At 35.7% G+C, this 16797-nt stretch overlaps 3 protein-coding genes across 41 annotated transcripts in view; 1 reads left to right on the top strand and 2 right to left on the bottom strand.

Annotated features, from left to right (window-relative positions):
- Positions 1-257: 257 nt before the first annotated feature.
- On the top strand, positions 258-2508 carry LOC100123130. 2 transcript variants are annotated; one of them, XM_001606691.4, is made up of 2 exons: positions 258-386; positions 1961-2508. In XM_001606691.4, exon 2 carries the CDS (start codon positions 1965-1967, stop codon positions 2253-2255), a length of 291 nt encoding a protein of 96 aa, XP_001606741.1. In that variant the 5' UTR covers positions 258-386; positions 1961-1964; the 3' UTR covers positions 2256-2508. The 2 variants fall into 2 exon arrangements, with proteins under 2 accessions (XP_001606741.1, XP_016837342.1); XM_016981853.3 differs by lacking the exon at positions 258-386 and adding an exon at positions 487-1069 and having other exon boundaries at positions 1961-2385.
- Positions 2509-3137: 629 nt separating this feature from the next.
- Positions 3138-9259, bottom strand: LOC100123140 (FACT complex subunit spt16). Of its 2 annotated transcripts, XM_008211668.4 has the most exons (19): positions 8871-9194; positions 8631-8735; positions 8073-8237; positions 7820-7972; positions 7594-7740; positions 7239-7505; positions 6822-7157; positions 6363-6729; positions 6089-6287; positions 5626-6007; positions 5223-5534; positions 4964-5133; positions 4683-4866; positions 4521-4599; positions 4274-4433; positions 4100-4192; positions 3918-3986; positions 3702-3854; positions 3138-3623 (listed from the first exon to the last, which is right to left on the bottom strand). In XM_008211668.4, exons 1-19 carry the CDS (start codon positions 8937-8939, stop codon positions 3617-3619), a joined length of 3417 nt encoding a protein of 1138 aa, XP_008209890.1. In that variant the 5' UTR covers positions 8940-9194; the 3' UTR covers positions 3138-3616. The 2 variants fall into 2 exon arrangements, with proteins under 2 accessions (XP_008209890.1, XP_001606750.2); XM_001606700.6 differs by lacking the exon at positions 3918-3986 and having other exon boundaries at positions 3410-3623; positions 8871-9259.
- A 1768-nt stretch (positions 9260-11027) lies between these two features.
- Positions 11028-16797, bottom strand: part of LOC100123149 (protein alan shepard) — a 55087-nt gene continuing 49317 nt past the window's right edge. For 9 of the 37 annotated variants that reach the window (XM_031922985.2, XM_031922989.2, XM_031923000.2 and 6 more), the window contains 6 exons: positions 15405-15562; positions 15003-15168; positions 14585-14779; positions 14246-14338; positions 14030-14172; positions 11798-13861 (listed from right to left, as the gene is read on the bottom strand). In XM_031922985.2, coding sequence (XP_031778845.1) covers positions 13831-13861; positions 14030-14172; positions 14246-14338; positions 14585-14779; positions 15003-15168; positions 15405-15562 — 786 coding nt within the window. In that variant the 3' untranslated portion in view covers positions 11798-13830. Of the gene's footprint in view, positions 13862-14010; positions 14173-14245; positions 14339-14584; positions 14780-15002; positions 15169-15404; positions 15563-16797 lie in introns of all 37 variants that reach the window. The other 28 variants (XM_032597042.1, XM_032597048.1, XM_031923003.2 and 25 more) reach the window with 13 other exon arrangements.

Consider the following 16797-nt stretch of genomic DNA (forward strand, 5'->3'; position numbering starts at 1 on the left):
ATGTACTAGACCTAAAGTTCCACTTCGAAACGAAGCAACGATCGTCCTATCCATACCAACGACTCACTTTCTAATTGAAAAGAAACAACGAACACTGCTCTCGATCATTTGAAATTAAAAAATCGTTTCATTGTCGGAGATGCGATCGGCTGCAAAGTGATTGCGGAGCGCGCGCGTGCGTATGTGAATTTCGCGGAGGTAAACACACGTCCCGCAATATCGGGCCCCACTTTCGAGGAGGAAAAAGAGAGATGTGCACCGCCGCGGCGAAGGAGAGGAGAGTCCACCACTTCGACTCCGAAATCTCCGGCGCGGTATAAAAGCCACCTCCGCGACGGCCTCGTGTCTAGTTTCCTCGTGACCGATCGTTAACCGAGCCTCTCCACGTGAGTACCCGCTGCCTCTTTTTATAACTCGTTTGCATTTGTATATCGAATTCAATTTTTTTTTCTATATGCTTCCTCTTAGCAATCAGATCCTTTTTTTTCAATTTTTTTTAGTTTGCAAGTCTTATGCAACGATTCATTTTGATAGCCGTTTTTTTATCCATTATTTCTAAATTTAACGCTGTAACTGACATGTACAATGTTATTTACATTCAAAGCAACGTCGATCTTGAATCGAGTAAATAAAAACAAATTTAAAAAGATAGTAGAATCGTTAAAAAAAGTAATTTATAATTTTACAAATAAAATCTGAATCGCGTAACTCCTACGCGAAAAAAAAAACGCTGGAGGCTCAGCTTGATCCAAGCAAAAGATTAAAAATCAAATTACCCGCAAAAGCAATTACACCGCTTCTCCTCATACACGATCTCTCATCGGAAAATTATATAACCGCGACACGGAGCGAACTGCATCTAATAGACCGCAGCAGAAAATTTTCATCGCGCGGAAAGGGAAACCACGGGCGCGCTTACAGCGGCTCATCATCTGCTCGATCCGATATTGTACGAGGCTGACCAGGAGGGAAAGTGCGCGCGAGCTCTCTGACGTCCGTGAGAAACTTTCAGCGTTGATATACATCTCCCGAACTCGAGAATCTTCTCTCTTTCACGCGCGAGCGAGAGGTAACGGGGACTCCGCGGCACAGGGTCAATTGCCTTTTTAGCTCGGCTCGACCTCCTTTATATGAAGCTCAAGTGTACCTTTATCGATTTCTCATTGGTTCATTGAGTTTCCTTAAAGTTTCCTTTGTACAGCTTTATAGTATTCTTTTTCCGGAGTATGGAACTTTATTTTTTTAGGGTAGTAGTTAGAGCTTGCGGATAAAGTTCCGAATTCGCGAGCGATACCTCACAGATACCCATTGGATTTGGAGACAATTTTTTCATAGTCCGGTAGAAAAGGATTCCGCGAACGTTATTATGTACAAACCGCAAATCAAAGCTTTATGCGTTTCGAAGTCGATTATTAAGCAGTCTCTCGTATATACACTGGATTCTTTTTTGCTCTCGCGAGAAAAATAGCCAGGTGCCTCGTAAAGATTTTAACGTCGACGTCGACTTGCGCAACGGCGTCGAAACCGGCTGACCAAACGTTTGTCCATAGAATCCGGCTCAGGAAGCGAAAGGTACACGTACTGAAGAGAGATAAAAAGCGGTAGTCTGCGCCGGTGCGAATTATCGATGCACTGCCATTATTATGATGTTCGCACGCGCGCGCGAATAGAAACGTTTCGCAAAGAGTAGGCTAAGCCGTGTTGTTAGTGGATATAAGTGAGCGCGGAAATGGAATGTAAATAATTGGATGAAAAGCGGCTTTGTTGACTTGCCCAATTTGTTTGCAGAGTGTTTGAGTAATTCGCGGTTTGTTAGAAGAAACTCTGTACCCGTAGTATATAATTGACAACAATTCAGCGGTTGAGTCGTTAAGAAAGAATTACGTTGCTGCTACGTTAACACTACTCTTCAACTTCAAAAAAATCCGAACGTGAAATTAATCCGAGCTTGTCTTTGCAGAACCATGAAAACCTGCGTCGTCTTCGCCCTGTTCGGCCTTTTGGCCGTAGCAGCAGCCTTTCCCCAAAAGGACGGTCAGCGCTTCAGCAACGAGGCGATCAAGCAAGCCCAGCAGACCTACTTGATTCCTAAGGACGCGCAGATTCAAAATGTCCAGGAGGGCATCGAGCTCGCGGCCTACGAGTCGATCCCCGGCAACCAGAGGATCAACCTCTTTGAGATTCTCGGTGAACACGTACCCGCCGAGGTTGTCAACAATCTCCAAGGCCAGATCGACCAGATTGGAAGGAACTGAGCTTCTTCTAGACCGTCGTCCTAATTCGCTGTTTGCTGATGTGACTTGGTCCATGCGCGCGTCACGAAGCCAACTACGAGATTATTTTCGCAACCAACGAAGCAATATCGAAGTTCTTGTATAGATTATTTTTTTATACTTATATATATATATATATATATATATATATATATATATATATATATATATATATATATAGCTTGTTTTTTTTGCTTTTTTATGTGAATAAAATATTTTATATTTTTTACTAAAATTGTTGTTTTCTTACTTATTCTTTTTCGTAAAATAAAAATGAAAAAAGTAATGTAAAATAAAAAAGTTTGCATTTAGAATTGATTGGGCCAAGAAAGATTATGTTCTTCGTTAGTTCTAATTCCAGTTAGTGGACAAAGAACAAAAACGATTAATCTTCTTACTAATGCAAATATTTTTTCTTTAAATTAGGCATGCAACTAGTGACACCGCCGGGAGAAAGCGTCGACGTGGTCACGAAGACGCGCACTTTCACTTTTGATAGATTCCCATTACTATCATTAAGCAACTCTTCTTTGTTGCACCTTCTTAATGGTTTTTAAGTACGTGCTACGCTATAAAAATACTTTATGGAAAGGATTTGGCAAATTTTTTGATAAAATAAAGGACTGTAATAATGAATTTACATACATTGTTTCTTAGATATTACATTATTTTATTAAATATAAAAGTGATATTGTTTTGGATGTGTACAAGAAAATGTATAAAGACAAACATACATTTTTCCTTGTACGCATGCTTAAATAATACAAAATCTCGTTAGGGGAATGGAAATATCGATTCAGTTTGTTTTGTTATGAACTGCAAAGTTATGAGAAACACGTGAGATCTAATTACTTTACGATTTCATCATTCAGTTCTCGGATTTTGGGTTTTCACAAAAAATGTGTCACTTTTTAAAAAGCTCAGCTATTACTGTCTTTCAATAAACTTGCACTAATTATTATTACAACTGTACATTACAAATTTCCTTCGGTAGAAAAATCGTCTGTGATTTAAAACATTGGGCATTATACACTTTACGAAACTATCAACCTATTTAAATATAACATAAACATTTGCTACAGCATGACACTTCAAATGAAATATCTTTATGCATTAGAAGTTTATAAAAATAGTTGTGAGATGTAGCGAATCTTTATCAAAACAATGTAACAGAGAAAAAAACCAAAATTATGCACTGAAACTTACAGTGTTGAGACGATTTTGTTTTTGCCTTATAGTTGCTGAGTCCTTATGAGTCGTGCAGAAATATTACTATCACATAAGATTCAAGTCTGCACTTTTCATGGGTATTAAGTTTGCTTAGAAAAGCATTCATTGTTCACTTATTTCCTGAAAAAAAAAAAGATTTATTTTATCTTTCCAACACATCAATAAAATAATAAAAATGTATGTAAAAATTGTAATTACTTAGATTTTTTTGAGCTTCCTCGTCTGTCCCCACTGTCATCTCGTGAACGTTTTTTGCTGCTGGATGAGTGTGAGGAAGATGACTTATGTTTATCATGTCTGCTACTACTGCTACTGCTGTTGTGTTTATCATGTTTGTCGCTCTTTTTCGGACTGGAAATACGTTATTAAATATTAAAATTATAATAAAATATATGGATTCATTATGATTATCACCTGTGTTTGGATGATTTGGAAGGAGATGACACTTTCTTGTGTGATCCCTCGCTTCTCGATCGATCCGATCTTTAAATAGTTATGTTGCTTTAATTACATACTTTTCGTATCAAAGATAATTATTCAACAATGACACGATTGGTATTTTCTTAAGCATTTATACATACAGCAACTAAACTAACCTGCGTTTATCTGATGATCTCCGGTCTTTATCCCTACTACTGGATGAGCTTTTACCCTTTGAACTAGAGGAGCTTTTGTGTTTTGAACTATGCCTGCATGAATTATAATATATTTTTATTTAGAATAATTATGAGACAACGTTGACCATTATTATTTGATATCTATTTGCACACCTATCCTTTGAAGATGATGAATGTTTGCTTGGTTTCTTGCTCTTACTAAAGTCGCTGCGATTATAGTCATCGCCCCTTTCTTTGTCTTCTTCAGCTGCTTCTCTTTCGAGATCCGACCAATCCTTGCCAGATTCTTCGGAGCTGCCTAACTCTTCATCATCTAAAATATGTATTATAATATTAATAATGACTCTGCAGAAATCACTTTTATATAATATACGTATAACCTTCGATATTATATACGCACCATCATCGTCAGAATCTTCGGATGCTTCGGAATACTCAGAGTCTTCTTCCGATTCTTCTTCATCGCCGGAGTCAGATGGCTGAAATTGGTTATTATAAATAAATAATCGCATAATTGTTTGTCATTGACCGATTATAAATTTTATTATAAAATATAATTTGCCTCATAAGCATCATCTTCTTCTTCATCTTCGTCATCAACTTCCTCATTTTCGGCATCACTTTCAGGATCTAAGAAAGTCCAGCCACCACTTTCGAAGAATCCTTCTGGGTCATCAGTAATAGTTTTCATAATTTTGGTCCAGTTCAAAGATTGGACACCCTCTGAATATCTAATATCGCAAGAACTGAAAAAAAAGCAAGATTAAGTTAATAAAACGTTATCGCTTTTGTTTTTAAACTATAATTTATAACAATATTAATCATAATATTATCAAGTCTTACTTAAGCCATTCTTTAACATGATCCAGCATGTTCATTGGTATAGCGTTAACCATCGCAACCTTACGATGATAATCTTTGAAAACGAAAATCATATCGAAGTTCTTCAAATGAAATTGTACTCTTTCAAAGTGTACCAATTCAACGTCTTCAAGCGTGATGACGAATGGTGGCTAGAAAATTTATATCACATTAAAAAAAAATTGTTCATTCACTTTTAGTAAAATATCAAATTAAATGTTTTAAATAAAAATAGATGTACCCATTCTGTAAGGTTAACAAGGCAGCCACTAGTCGGTTGCAAAAGAACAGTACTTCTGAAAGGTGCTCCTTGGAAACCAAGTTCTCTGAATGGTGTATCGAAATCTATTTGGTTCGACATTTTGGAAACTTTTTCGCAGAAACTATTGAATGCTGTTTTCAATTTATGTCTAAGCTCTCTCTCAGACTGCTCTGCAGCCAAATCATCACGATCATGCATGTGTTGATGCTTTCCTAAATCTGTCGTGATTTCTCCCACTTCTGTGTAAAATTGCACGTCAACGTGCTTTTTTTTACCGAACATTATAGCATGCTGAAAACAAAGACGTTAATTCAAATAAATGAGATAATTATTAATGAAAAGACATAAGCTACATATTGCATACAATGTAATATATTATTACCTTTAGATGGAAATGAAGAAGAATGATCATCTCTTGGTCACAGGGTTGGAAGAAAGCATTCTTTATGTTATTGTACAAAATGTCCACTTTATCACCTCTAACAGAAGTGTAACGAAACCCGTTCGTATGTGCTTCAAGACCTCCCGTCATACGCTTGCTAACGATATTTGGTCGGATATACAAGTCTTTCAGCCTAGGATTACCCTTATTTTGTGATAAAACAAGAGTATCTTGTTTAACAAGATCCTCTTTTTCTCGCTCTTCAGCTTCTCTGTTCTTAAATTTCTTTTGAACTTCTTTAATTAATCTAAACGCAGTATTCAAATTTGACGATGGCGCGGAAATTTCCCCAGGCTCCTTAGTATTTGTACTACGATAAGTTCTATAAAATACAAAAATATGGTTATAGACACACGTTTATTAAAGACAAAAATTTTTAAAATTGAGACGAGTTTGAACATACACTTCTTTTACAAAAGTGGCATCAGGTTGAGGATAGACTCCACCTTCATTGCGACCCATAGTTGCTCCAGGATGGAAAAAGTTAATTCTAAGGTAAGTATAATCGCCTTCAACGGATTGAGAAATATTTTTAATTGTAGATATATGGAACGGTACTGGAACTCCATAAATTGGTAAAATGACGGTTTCATATTTTTTATCTGCAATAATATTACATTTTTATTAAAGTAAATGAAGTTAAAATGTATGTTTGAATAATAAAAGATAATACTCACCCACAAACAATTTGAGCTCTTTAACTTCTGAATCATGTGGCATGCTACTAAGGCTTTTGTAAGAGACAGTGGATTTACGTATTTTTTCCTGTTCCTTTCCACTTGATTGCTGTGATAACCGGGCCTTTGCTATTTCATTTAGCTGCTGTGCTAGTTCTTTTTGGTGCTGTTTTCTTTTTTCTTCAGAAGTATTTTCTGTTCTCAGTTTGGACTCAATCACTGCTGTTCTTTTACCTCTTCCCAAAATCTCATGTTTTGGTTCATTTTCTTTACCACTATCTTCTTCCTCTTCTTCATCATCTTTAAGGAAGATACCGATATTTTTAATCTTCTTTTTAGACGGTGTGAGGATAGTAGCTGGTTGATCCTGAAACATTTACATTTTAGTTTACCATACCAATCTGTCTAATCGAAAACACAACTTTGTATTATTATATACAGAAAAAAACTTATCCGTACCTCGTTAACAAGTACAGTGTCTCCGATAAACAGAGCGTAGGTCTTTGCTTCTTTTTCAGTTGCATCTGGATTGCTAAGATTTGCTAAACCAACGTTGACGTTGAAAACCATTCCTTTTTTCGCGACTGTCGACGTTTTTGGTCCTAGTAGCATTGAACTTTCTCTAAATTCGATTCCCATTGCAAAACCGAAATTTTTCGTAAGATGGTCTATCATTTTTGGTTTTTCATCTTTTACAAATTTTATAGCCGTCTCATAAACGTCACTCAATTTTGTTCCAGCTGTTAATTTCTTTAAGATTTCTTCTTCTACTTGTAGTAGGAAGTTGTAGTTTTCCTAAATATTATATATTTTAATTAATATGTAAGTTTCAAAGTTGTAAACATGAGAGTAAAAAGTTTCATTACTCATTATTACCTCGATTTCTTTTGTTGGATTGACTAACAAAGTTCGAACAATATTAGAGCAATAACCCTTATAACGAGCTCCTAAAGAGCAAATAATCACACCAAAATGGAGTATGTTATTGTCACTAACAGCACTAAATTTTAAAGAATAATTTCCACCACTCTGGATGATTGCAGGATAACACATGTCTACTTGAGAAAGGTCCACACCTGTAACGTATTTCTTATCAACCACTGCATCATCTACTCCGCTTGCAAGTTTTGAATGTTTAATTTTCTGTTGAAAATCGTAATAATTATTGAGTAATTTTTTAACACTATTAAATTTTAACATTGTAATTCTATAAGAATACAAAACAATGTACCTTATCACTGTCAATTATTTCCAAAATCTGATCCTTAAGATACTTTCCAAAAACATCAACCGATACTAAACAGGCCTTTTTGACAGTGAGAATTTCTGAATCCTCTTTTGGACACATAACATAGGCTACTGCGGAACTCACATCAATCTATATTTATAATAATAAAATTTTAAATATTAATAAAATACACCAAATATTTCTATGATAAATCTTAAAAAATACGAACTGTTTCAAAATTTTCTTTCTTTAAAGCAGCTTTCCATGCTTCCGCAAACGCAGATTTGTAATTGTCTTTGGTAAATAATCCTGTTGTTTTGCCTTTTTTGCTACCCCTGATGATATCCATAAGCTTGGCAAAATTGGCTTTATCTTCATCGGACTTTAAAAATATTTAATAAATTCAACATTATTCAATATGAAATATACATCAGAACATTGTAAACTCTAATAATTTAAAAAAAAATTCTTTGAATATTTACTCTATCCCTAATGTGAAGTTTCACAGGAGGTACACCAGTTTCTTCAGACTTTGATTCTTCTAGTTTTCGTAAAAACTCAATCTTTTTCTTGCTAGCCAGAAAGTGAATGGAATCTTCAGCTAGTATCATGACGGTATCTGGCAATTCGTAATTAATAAGCCATGTCTGGAATCAGAAGTAAAAAGCATAAAATTTAAGGGGTGCTATAAAATGACAATATTACAAAGAAAAAAATTCATTTCTTGAAATCATCGAACCAAAGTTCAATCAAATGATTTATTGCACTTATCAATGTAATAAGTTGCAAACTGCTGTCAAATAGTAATGTCAATCAAGATTGAATTCTAGGTTATAATGTACCCCTAGATAAAAGCTTTGAATTACCGTGTACAAAATATATGAATGGATTCAATTTTGCATATTCCGGGAAAAGAAAATATTCCACCCAAAAGAAAACGTGCATCAACACGCATCATCGTCGAACAAAGAAAAAAGACAGCCGATAGTCAGAAGGCACTGTGCGTAAAATATAGAAATTGATGCGGAATCTGTAGGTACCTGAAGTGCCGTGGACTTGCTGTAGACAACATCATCGTCGGCACCAACGACGGATATGAGGCAGTCCATTTTGCTGAAGCTATCATCGTTTCCGACTTCTCCATCCTGAAAATCAAGCGATCGCGTGAAAATACACAAACTTTATCGAGAACGTAATGTAGAAGCCCGGACATTTTGAGCACGCTGAGAGGTTAGGAAATGCCGTCTCGCCGTCTCGAGGAAGTCGCGCATGCCGCTTACCTTCCAAGCGCTGTACAGGCGCTTCATGCGCCGGAAAAACGTGTCCTTGTCGAGCAGGGCGTTAGCCATGGCTGGTCAGGAGGCTGCCGGCCCAGCTTCGCCTGGATAAAAAAACGTTAGACGGACGTCCGAAGGTCTTGACCGCTGCTCTCGCGCGCGCGCGTCCTGTGCTATACTGAATGTGTATATGGCGGGACGAGAGATGCACAACAACCCGCCGCGCGCACACGGGCTGTGCAATAAGTGAGCGTGGGTATATAAGTATAGCGATCTCTCTTCCGTGAGTGGAAGTTTGGCCGGTTTGGCGGCGACTATTTGCTTCTTCCCTTTTTCAACGCGACTGTCCTTGTTGCGCTCACCCAATCACTGCTCGCCTACACACCCGCAATGTGCAAAAATGCGCGAGCAGGTGGCGGCAGCACTTCAAGCGGCAGCAATCGTGATGCAGCCATTGGGCAGTTCTACTCGCGGACAAAATTGAGGCTGCCATGTTGCTTTTTAAAAAAGCGCGGTAAACTTTTGCCCGTTATATGCGCGCGCATGCCTATATCTATCATGTATTTTTTCTCTGATTTTGTTAAATTATTTCTATATAATGAAAACGTTAAATGTTGGTATAAAAACTGCCTATTCTTTTAGAATCAAATTAAGACAACAAAGTTTGTTCAGATAGTATATTAAAAGAAATAATTCGGATGGATACAAGTAAAATAGGTAAAATAGGTAACTAAATAGATAGTAACTAAAATTTTCTACATGACCATGCCGTGCAAAATATATGTGAGCAAATAATAGCGTTACATACAATTTAATTTGATAACTAATCATTAAATGAATGTGAAGATTCGGAACGGTTTAAATTTTCGAGTGATTAATCATAGTCAGAATTAATATAATCATTTATTAAAAAAAAAAAAATCTTTGTAAGAAAAATAAGTACTTACAGTTTGTAGAAATTATGGAAGTGTAATTGTGTATATGCTTTATTCTTCGGCATTTAAAAATCTATAAACTCTTGATGTATTTGAGTTGAGAACGACGATTTTCATTTTCGCATCAAATTATCTTCGACTTTCCATGACTATATATACACATTATCAGTGAGTCTTGGATGTTCTTTAATTAGTTTTCCTTTTTTGTTCATGAATAATAATTAAAAAGGAGGTATAAGAAACATTACAAAATATAAGTTTATAAACTGCGTATATAAGCTTATCATTTTATTGTAAATTTAATTCTATATCTATTATAACTTATTACCTCTAATTTTCGTCTTCTTATCAATCATTTCTTAGTTTATTTACATACTAATTTCTATTTTTAACTTAAAATTACAGTATGTTAAATGTCTATTTCGTAACTAACTTTCTATAAGCAAAATATGAATAAATTACAATTTCCTCAATTAAAAAAAATATAAAAAAAGTTTTGTATTTACAAACTTGCTTTTACTAAATGTTTTCAAATTAAAATTCTTATCCTACATCTTAAATTCATTTCATCCCTTAAAGTTGAATATTTTAGAGCGTAGTTAAAAGCTAACAAATTGAAAAAAAATTCTTTCCATTAAACAACGGTTAGCAGAAAATCACTTTTATTTACAAATGCAAATCGTTGAAATCAAAGTTACAAAATCATTTTTAATCGACGTATCATGTATATAAGTGGGCTTCCTGTCTTGCTAAAAAATTAACTTTTAAATTTTACTTACTGTCGTTTATTTGTGTTTCTATTAATATAAAAAAAATACCAGCGCAAAAATTATGACCCTTAGTCATCAAATAACATAAAACGGTTGGATTATACAAAGTTCATTCCTGTATGAAGTCATTCATTTAATCTATAATGTACATAAGAAAACGAATAAAAAAGTGGTAAACACAAAAGGTGTTAATTGTTCCCGCATTATCGCTCTGAATGATTTTATAAGAATTAAAAATAAAAGAACAAAAAAGGTCGAAAAACCGCATAAAACTATTTTTCATTTAATCAAAAGCAAACTTGTCAGAAGCCAACAGAAGGGATATTTTTCAAGCAAAAAAATTTTTCATATTCTAACACGTCGTTTCGTTTCTCACTTGTAACTCGTAATATTTACAGGATTAACATTTTACAAGCGTTGAAAAAGTAAAAAGAAAATGATTGAAAGGTTCGAAATAGCCTTGACACAAAAGTATCGTCTTTATTTCTATAAACCATCCGATGAATTCCATTGCACCGTGCCGATTTTTTTATTCCTCCTTTTTCGCTCTACAGCGCTATAACAGCAGCACTTGTTTTAATTGATGAACAGATAGACTAAACGATACAACGCCAAAGCTTTTTCTGTGGGAGAAAAAACTCGCCTACGTCCATTTGCTCATCGACCGACCACAATGATTTCTTTCTTTCTCTCTCGTACTCTCTCTTTCTCTCATTCTCTTTCGCTCGCTCTCGCTCTCTTTTTCTCTCGTGAAAAATATCACATTTTACACTCTAAGGGCGCTAAGAAAATCCTCGAATTTCAAATGGTTTGCCTACTGACTCGTACGTAACACGCTACTTCCCAGTCTTGTTTTTTTTCCTTTAATCTAAATCATTACTTTAGGTGGACACCGTAAATGCATCGCGCTGCTTCAGGATAATGTGGGGGAATGTGACGTCTAATGTTCATGCGGGACGTTTCTTATTTAATACTGAATCGTTTCTAGACCGTCTTGTCTCACGCACGCTTCGGCCGAAGGCTCATTAATTTTCTTAATCAATTTTCTTTCTTTCACTATCTCGATTTTTTCCTATTTCTTCATTAATTATTATTCCTAGAGTTGAGTTTTCTTCGACGGGAGCATTTCGTCGGACAAGACGTGCTTGTACATATCCTGGTTTTCGAACAAAATCTGTTGTACTTCATTAAGGATACCGTACTATGATATAAATCATAAAAATTCTTTTCGACGAATTGAAAATTTAATATACACCTCTTGATACACAATTACATCGATCATCGTCATGCTGGGATTTTTTAAAAATATTTTTAATTTTTCTAAAATAGAATAATTCATTACAATAAAGTTTAATTCTACTTATATCAACTCTAAAAACTCGCATAAAAATATAAAAAATCTGTAATTTTTAAAAATATTTTACTTCGCAGTATCCTTAATGCACGCAGAGTCTTCTTCGCAATCGATCTGCCTCAAAGGATACTCTGCGAGTGAATTGAGCCTCGTGTCCCCTTGAACCCATATTTGCACGGGCTAGGTAAAGGTGAATTGAAATTCTTGTAAGCGAATCCCCAGAACAGATCTTTTATTGATCAAAAAGTAAGGGACGACGATGATAATAATAAGAAGTTTGATTCTCTGTGTCACTTTGAATGTACCGAACCATGATGCGTAAGTATCCAAGACTAACGGATCTGTACATGATTCGATACAAAGTGCACTCGCAGCGTATATGTGCAGTTTTTTTTACAATTTTAACAGTGTGTCTGCAGTCTGTATCGTGTAAATAGGCAGGTCGTTTTTTCAAGTACACTCTATCTTCTTCTTGCACTCACTCCTTCACTTTCGTTATTTCTGCCCGTTTCGTTATTCTTCATTTTTTTGAAGAGCCTATCTAAACCTCCACATTATCTCGCACAAAGACTAGCTTTCTTTTTTTCAAACGATCCAAAATAAACTAAGGGCACTTTTAGTGGCTTATGCCCTGACCTTCTTCAAGTGTCATGAAAAATCAAATTTTGATTATTATTATTAGGATTCGTTTTATTACATCACTTTAAGACTTTTCGCATACATCTATATGATAGAAAAGCTATGATCAACTTGTATTAATCTTCTTTCTGTCTTTTACAAACTGCTCACTAGCATCTTATTGATCTAAAAGTTTTCGCTAAACAGTCCTACGAATTGACCTCTGTACAGCGAAGGTAAAAAGAATACAAAAACTTTCGTCCATGTACAAATCAAATAAAAAAATATATACATATCAAGTAAATAAAAATGATATTAGGCGATATATAAACTTAGATGATTATATGCGCATGTTAAAAAGGGAGAGGAAGAGCGAGAGGAGAGAGTAATAGAGATAGACAGAAAAGGAAGTAATGAGTCATGATTAATTACATATTTAAATCACTTATTTTACATTGACAAGAGCACGAAACATTTCAATGATTCAAAGGTCAACAAAGGCACTGCATTACAATTCGTTCTAATAAAGACGCCAGTGAACAATATAAAAAGGTATAAATCGCACATTAAGGCAAGTATCTTAATTAGGATAATAAGAGATTCTGAAAAGTCCATGTAGCCTTGTAAAGAACTTAGCCCCAACAACCAGTCAAAATTCGATTTTTCTTGAAACTTGAAATTTGGGAAGATTTTTCATTTTCTTTGTATATTTCTAAGCAGCGTTTTTTCTTTATAGTTTCCAGTTTGTTAAAATATTTATTCACACTCTCTCAAGCGTTTAGCTCCGACGACTTATTTACGTCTTCCTTAGTAAATACCTAAAGTTATCCTGGAAGCCTATCAGCTTGACGCCTATGACTGCCCCGTTGCCTATGTCAGTTGTCGCTATTCAGCTATACGATGTGTTGGCGTATTGTGGAGCCGTCGTGCTGTTTTTCTTATTTTTTTTCTGAATTTTCATTTTCTTTTTTTTTTCATTTGTGTGTATAGCATGTCGTACATAATCAACACCGCGAGTTTCGCTCTGCCCCTGCTCGCTCTCCTATTTTTTTTTTAAATTCAACACTCAATCATTCTCTACTCGTTGCAAAATATTCAACTACTTTCACTTATTTTATCTTGGTGGATAAAATGTATAAAAGATGGCTGGCAAGTCAATTTATCGTGAGGAAGAATCTTATCTGACTTTACGTAATGTAATCTTTTTTTCTCTCATCTATTCTTCGTTTTTTTTTGTATTTTTTTTCTTTTTAATGTAACTCCCCGTATCGATAAGCGTACCTCGCCTAACTCGTGTAACCCTCCGCGTAGTTGAACCTAAAAAGTGAAGAGAGGGTACCGTTAGTTTTATTTCATGAACCATTCGTTCATGTTGGTTAAAAAGTAGTAACGAATCCTAAGTTAAACCTATCTCTCGAATCTCGCATTTTTTTCCCGACAATCTAATCACTAAAACTTGGCCTAACCTAAAAATCTGTAGCCTACTTGGGCTGCTGAGCCTGGTACTGTTGATAGGAGTCGTCCGGTGACGCTGCGTTGCTCGTCTGCTCGGAATCGCCCAGGGTCATTGGAGCGTGGATGATGCTGGGTGCCGGGTAGGAGAACGGGTACGGATGTGGACTTATGTACTGCAAAATAAATTTTTCGTTAGTTCATGCACCGGCAAAGATGTTTATTAAAATCAGTTTGTTATATACTTACGGAACCAGTGCCAAGATGTAGTGTGGACATCTGAGTCGCAAGCTGTGGGATCATGCTGTATTGTGGGTTGCTTGGATCGGCCGATGGCATCATCTGTTTTTCGGGATAAAAAGCAAAAGTTAAATAACGCAAAGGGATCAACGTTTGTAAAGGTGATAATTGATAGCTAATCGAATATTACTCTCGAAAATAAGTACTCCAGAAATGCACAAATGTCTAAGGAAGATTAACGTAATTAAAAGAGTTCAAACGCATCAGCCGGAGATGTAAAATGCAAAATTTTCAAAGAAAATCAACGCGCCGCGAAACTGATGATCGGCCTAGGTTACAAAAACTCACGTCGACCTGTTGCATATGTGGAGGAGTCTGGACGAGGTATGGCGTAACCCAGGGTGCACCGGGAACATTGTATCCGGGCATCGCTTGGCTGTAGTGTCTGCCGTATTGGGCGAGTGTTGCCGCCGGCAGCATGTGGGCCGTCGCCACGCCGTTTTGGCCGACTGCGCTCGTGTCGTAGTTCAGTGTCATATTCTGCTGGACAGACAAATAGCACTTATCAATTGACGCTCGTTTACCTCCCAAGCTCATCTGTACTTGGTGACATGTGCATCTTGATGATTGTATGGATGAAATTATTTTGTCACTTGGACAGATGATGTTCTAAGCAACGTCTCGTTGCAAACTCGAGTTGGTATATTCCAAGTCGAATTTCTTCTGAGACGTTTGAATGTAAATGAGAATATGAAACTCCAATTACCGAATTACTCACATCACCCGTTTCCCTCCATATTGTACTCTTGTAGAGAGACTTCTTTTTGCTGCCGCCGTCGGCAAATTTAACTAACAGAGGATCCTTGCCCCCGTGTAACGCTTTACCGTTGAACATCTGTATAATTTGTTCGCATTTTTCTTTGGACTCCATCCTAGAAAAGCAAGCAGCATTATAATTCCGAGCAGTCGAAAGTACGATTCAATGTGAACTAAGGTGCAGTGGAGAATTTTATAAATGCATACAGAGTAAACACAGTATAATCATTACCATATCTGTGACGAACGAGGTATACTTATAATGAGTTGACTTATAAAAATATGGCTTTATAGAATATAAAATATGCCAAACTGCATGTGCACACTGCTTTAAAGAACGAAAGTAACAAACCTTGCAAATCCAACGCCTTTACTTTGTCCGGAAGTATCGCGAAGGATGCGCGTGGAGATGACTTGGCCGTACTGAGCGAGCAGTCCTTCGACATCGTTCTCTTTGAAGGACAGCGGCAAGTTGGCAATATACAGATTGGTCGGGTCCTGCTCCTGTTGCTGAAGAAATTAACGAAGAGACTATGCAATTTATTGTCTTCCGATGGCTGAGCCTGTGGTCCCTCACTAATTATTTTATCTTTTTATTTTCTAATTATAAAACTTTCTTTCTCAGATTCAATAGACTCGCATGACATCCCAGATTCTATTGTAAACTATGATACCGATATTCTTTAAATTGAACGTGCAATTTAGCGTGAACAGGATTATTTGTGAGAATAAGAAGCATTAAAATTTGTTAGATTCTAAGATGTCGACGAAACGTCTTTGGCAACTATCATAATTTAATAGAATACGTTTCTGAATAGCTTGAATGCTTTGAATTTTATCAAACGAATAAAGCAAGAAAGATATATACTCATTAAATAACTGTCACAAAACAAAACTTTGTCCTTTACGAAAATATGTATAGATACATATATATACATATTCATACTTGTTTATTTTGGTTGTTCAATGAGATAGTAAGGTAAAAAACAATGAAGTCTACAACAATAATAAAGCTACTAAACATAATAGACCAATAAGCTATGACAGTACTCGATTTGACTATGTATAGACTGCAGAAAATGCAAATAATGGCGGACATTAGAGATGTTTCAAGAAGAGAGTTCGAGGTATGAACTGTTTGTTCTTAATGTCGAAAGTTTTATCATGCTCCATTGCATTACGTTACCACATTCTGGTGGCTCTCAAATCTGCTTTATTTATAGATTTTTGTCAAAAGAAAAGTTAACAAAAAATAAAATTGAAACAAATAAAATAATAAGATTTTCGCTACGTTCTACAAAAAAAGCAATCAGAAATACTACTTCACGGCTTCTTTAATACAAGACTCGAATTTACAGACAGCACATAACAAACTTGAGTTTTGTGAGAGATTTGACATTGAACGAGTTTATCTACAAGTGGAAAAGGAAAAAGTATAGTACTGTAACGAGCCATCGAAAGCTATTACTAAGAGACCAAATTCTGTATTTGGAAATTGTCACAACATTATGCTAAACGAAAGCGAATAATCGAAGCATAGTCAAAGTCTAATCAGAGCGTACGAGACGAAATAACGAGGCTAAAAGTAAAATAAAGGTTCACAGATCACAGAAAGAATTTTGACACGAGGAATGATGCACGTAATACGGTAGCATGGTACAATCAAAATAAATACTCAAGAGAATTGAATTGCAGGAGTATGTATATCATCGCGTTTCAGTTTTTAGCAAAGGATAAAATCGGGC

Source organism: Nasonia vitripennis, chromosome 2 (assembly GCF_009193385.2).
Source record: "Nasonia vitripennis strain AsymCx chromosome 2, Nvit_psr_1.1, whole genome shotgun sequence".
In the NCBI taxonomy this organism is placed as follows: domain Eukaryota; kingdom Metazoa; phylum Arthropoda; class Insecta; order Hymenoptera; family Pteromalidae; genus Nasonia; species Nasonia vitripennis.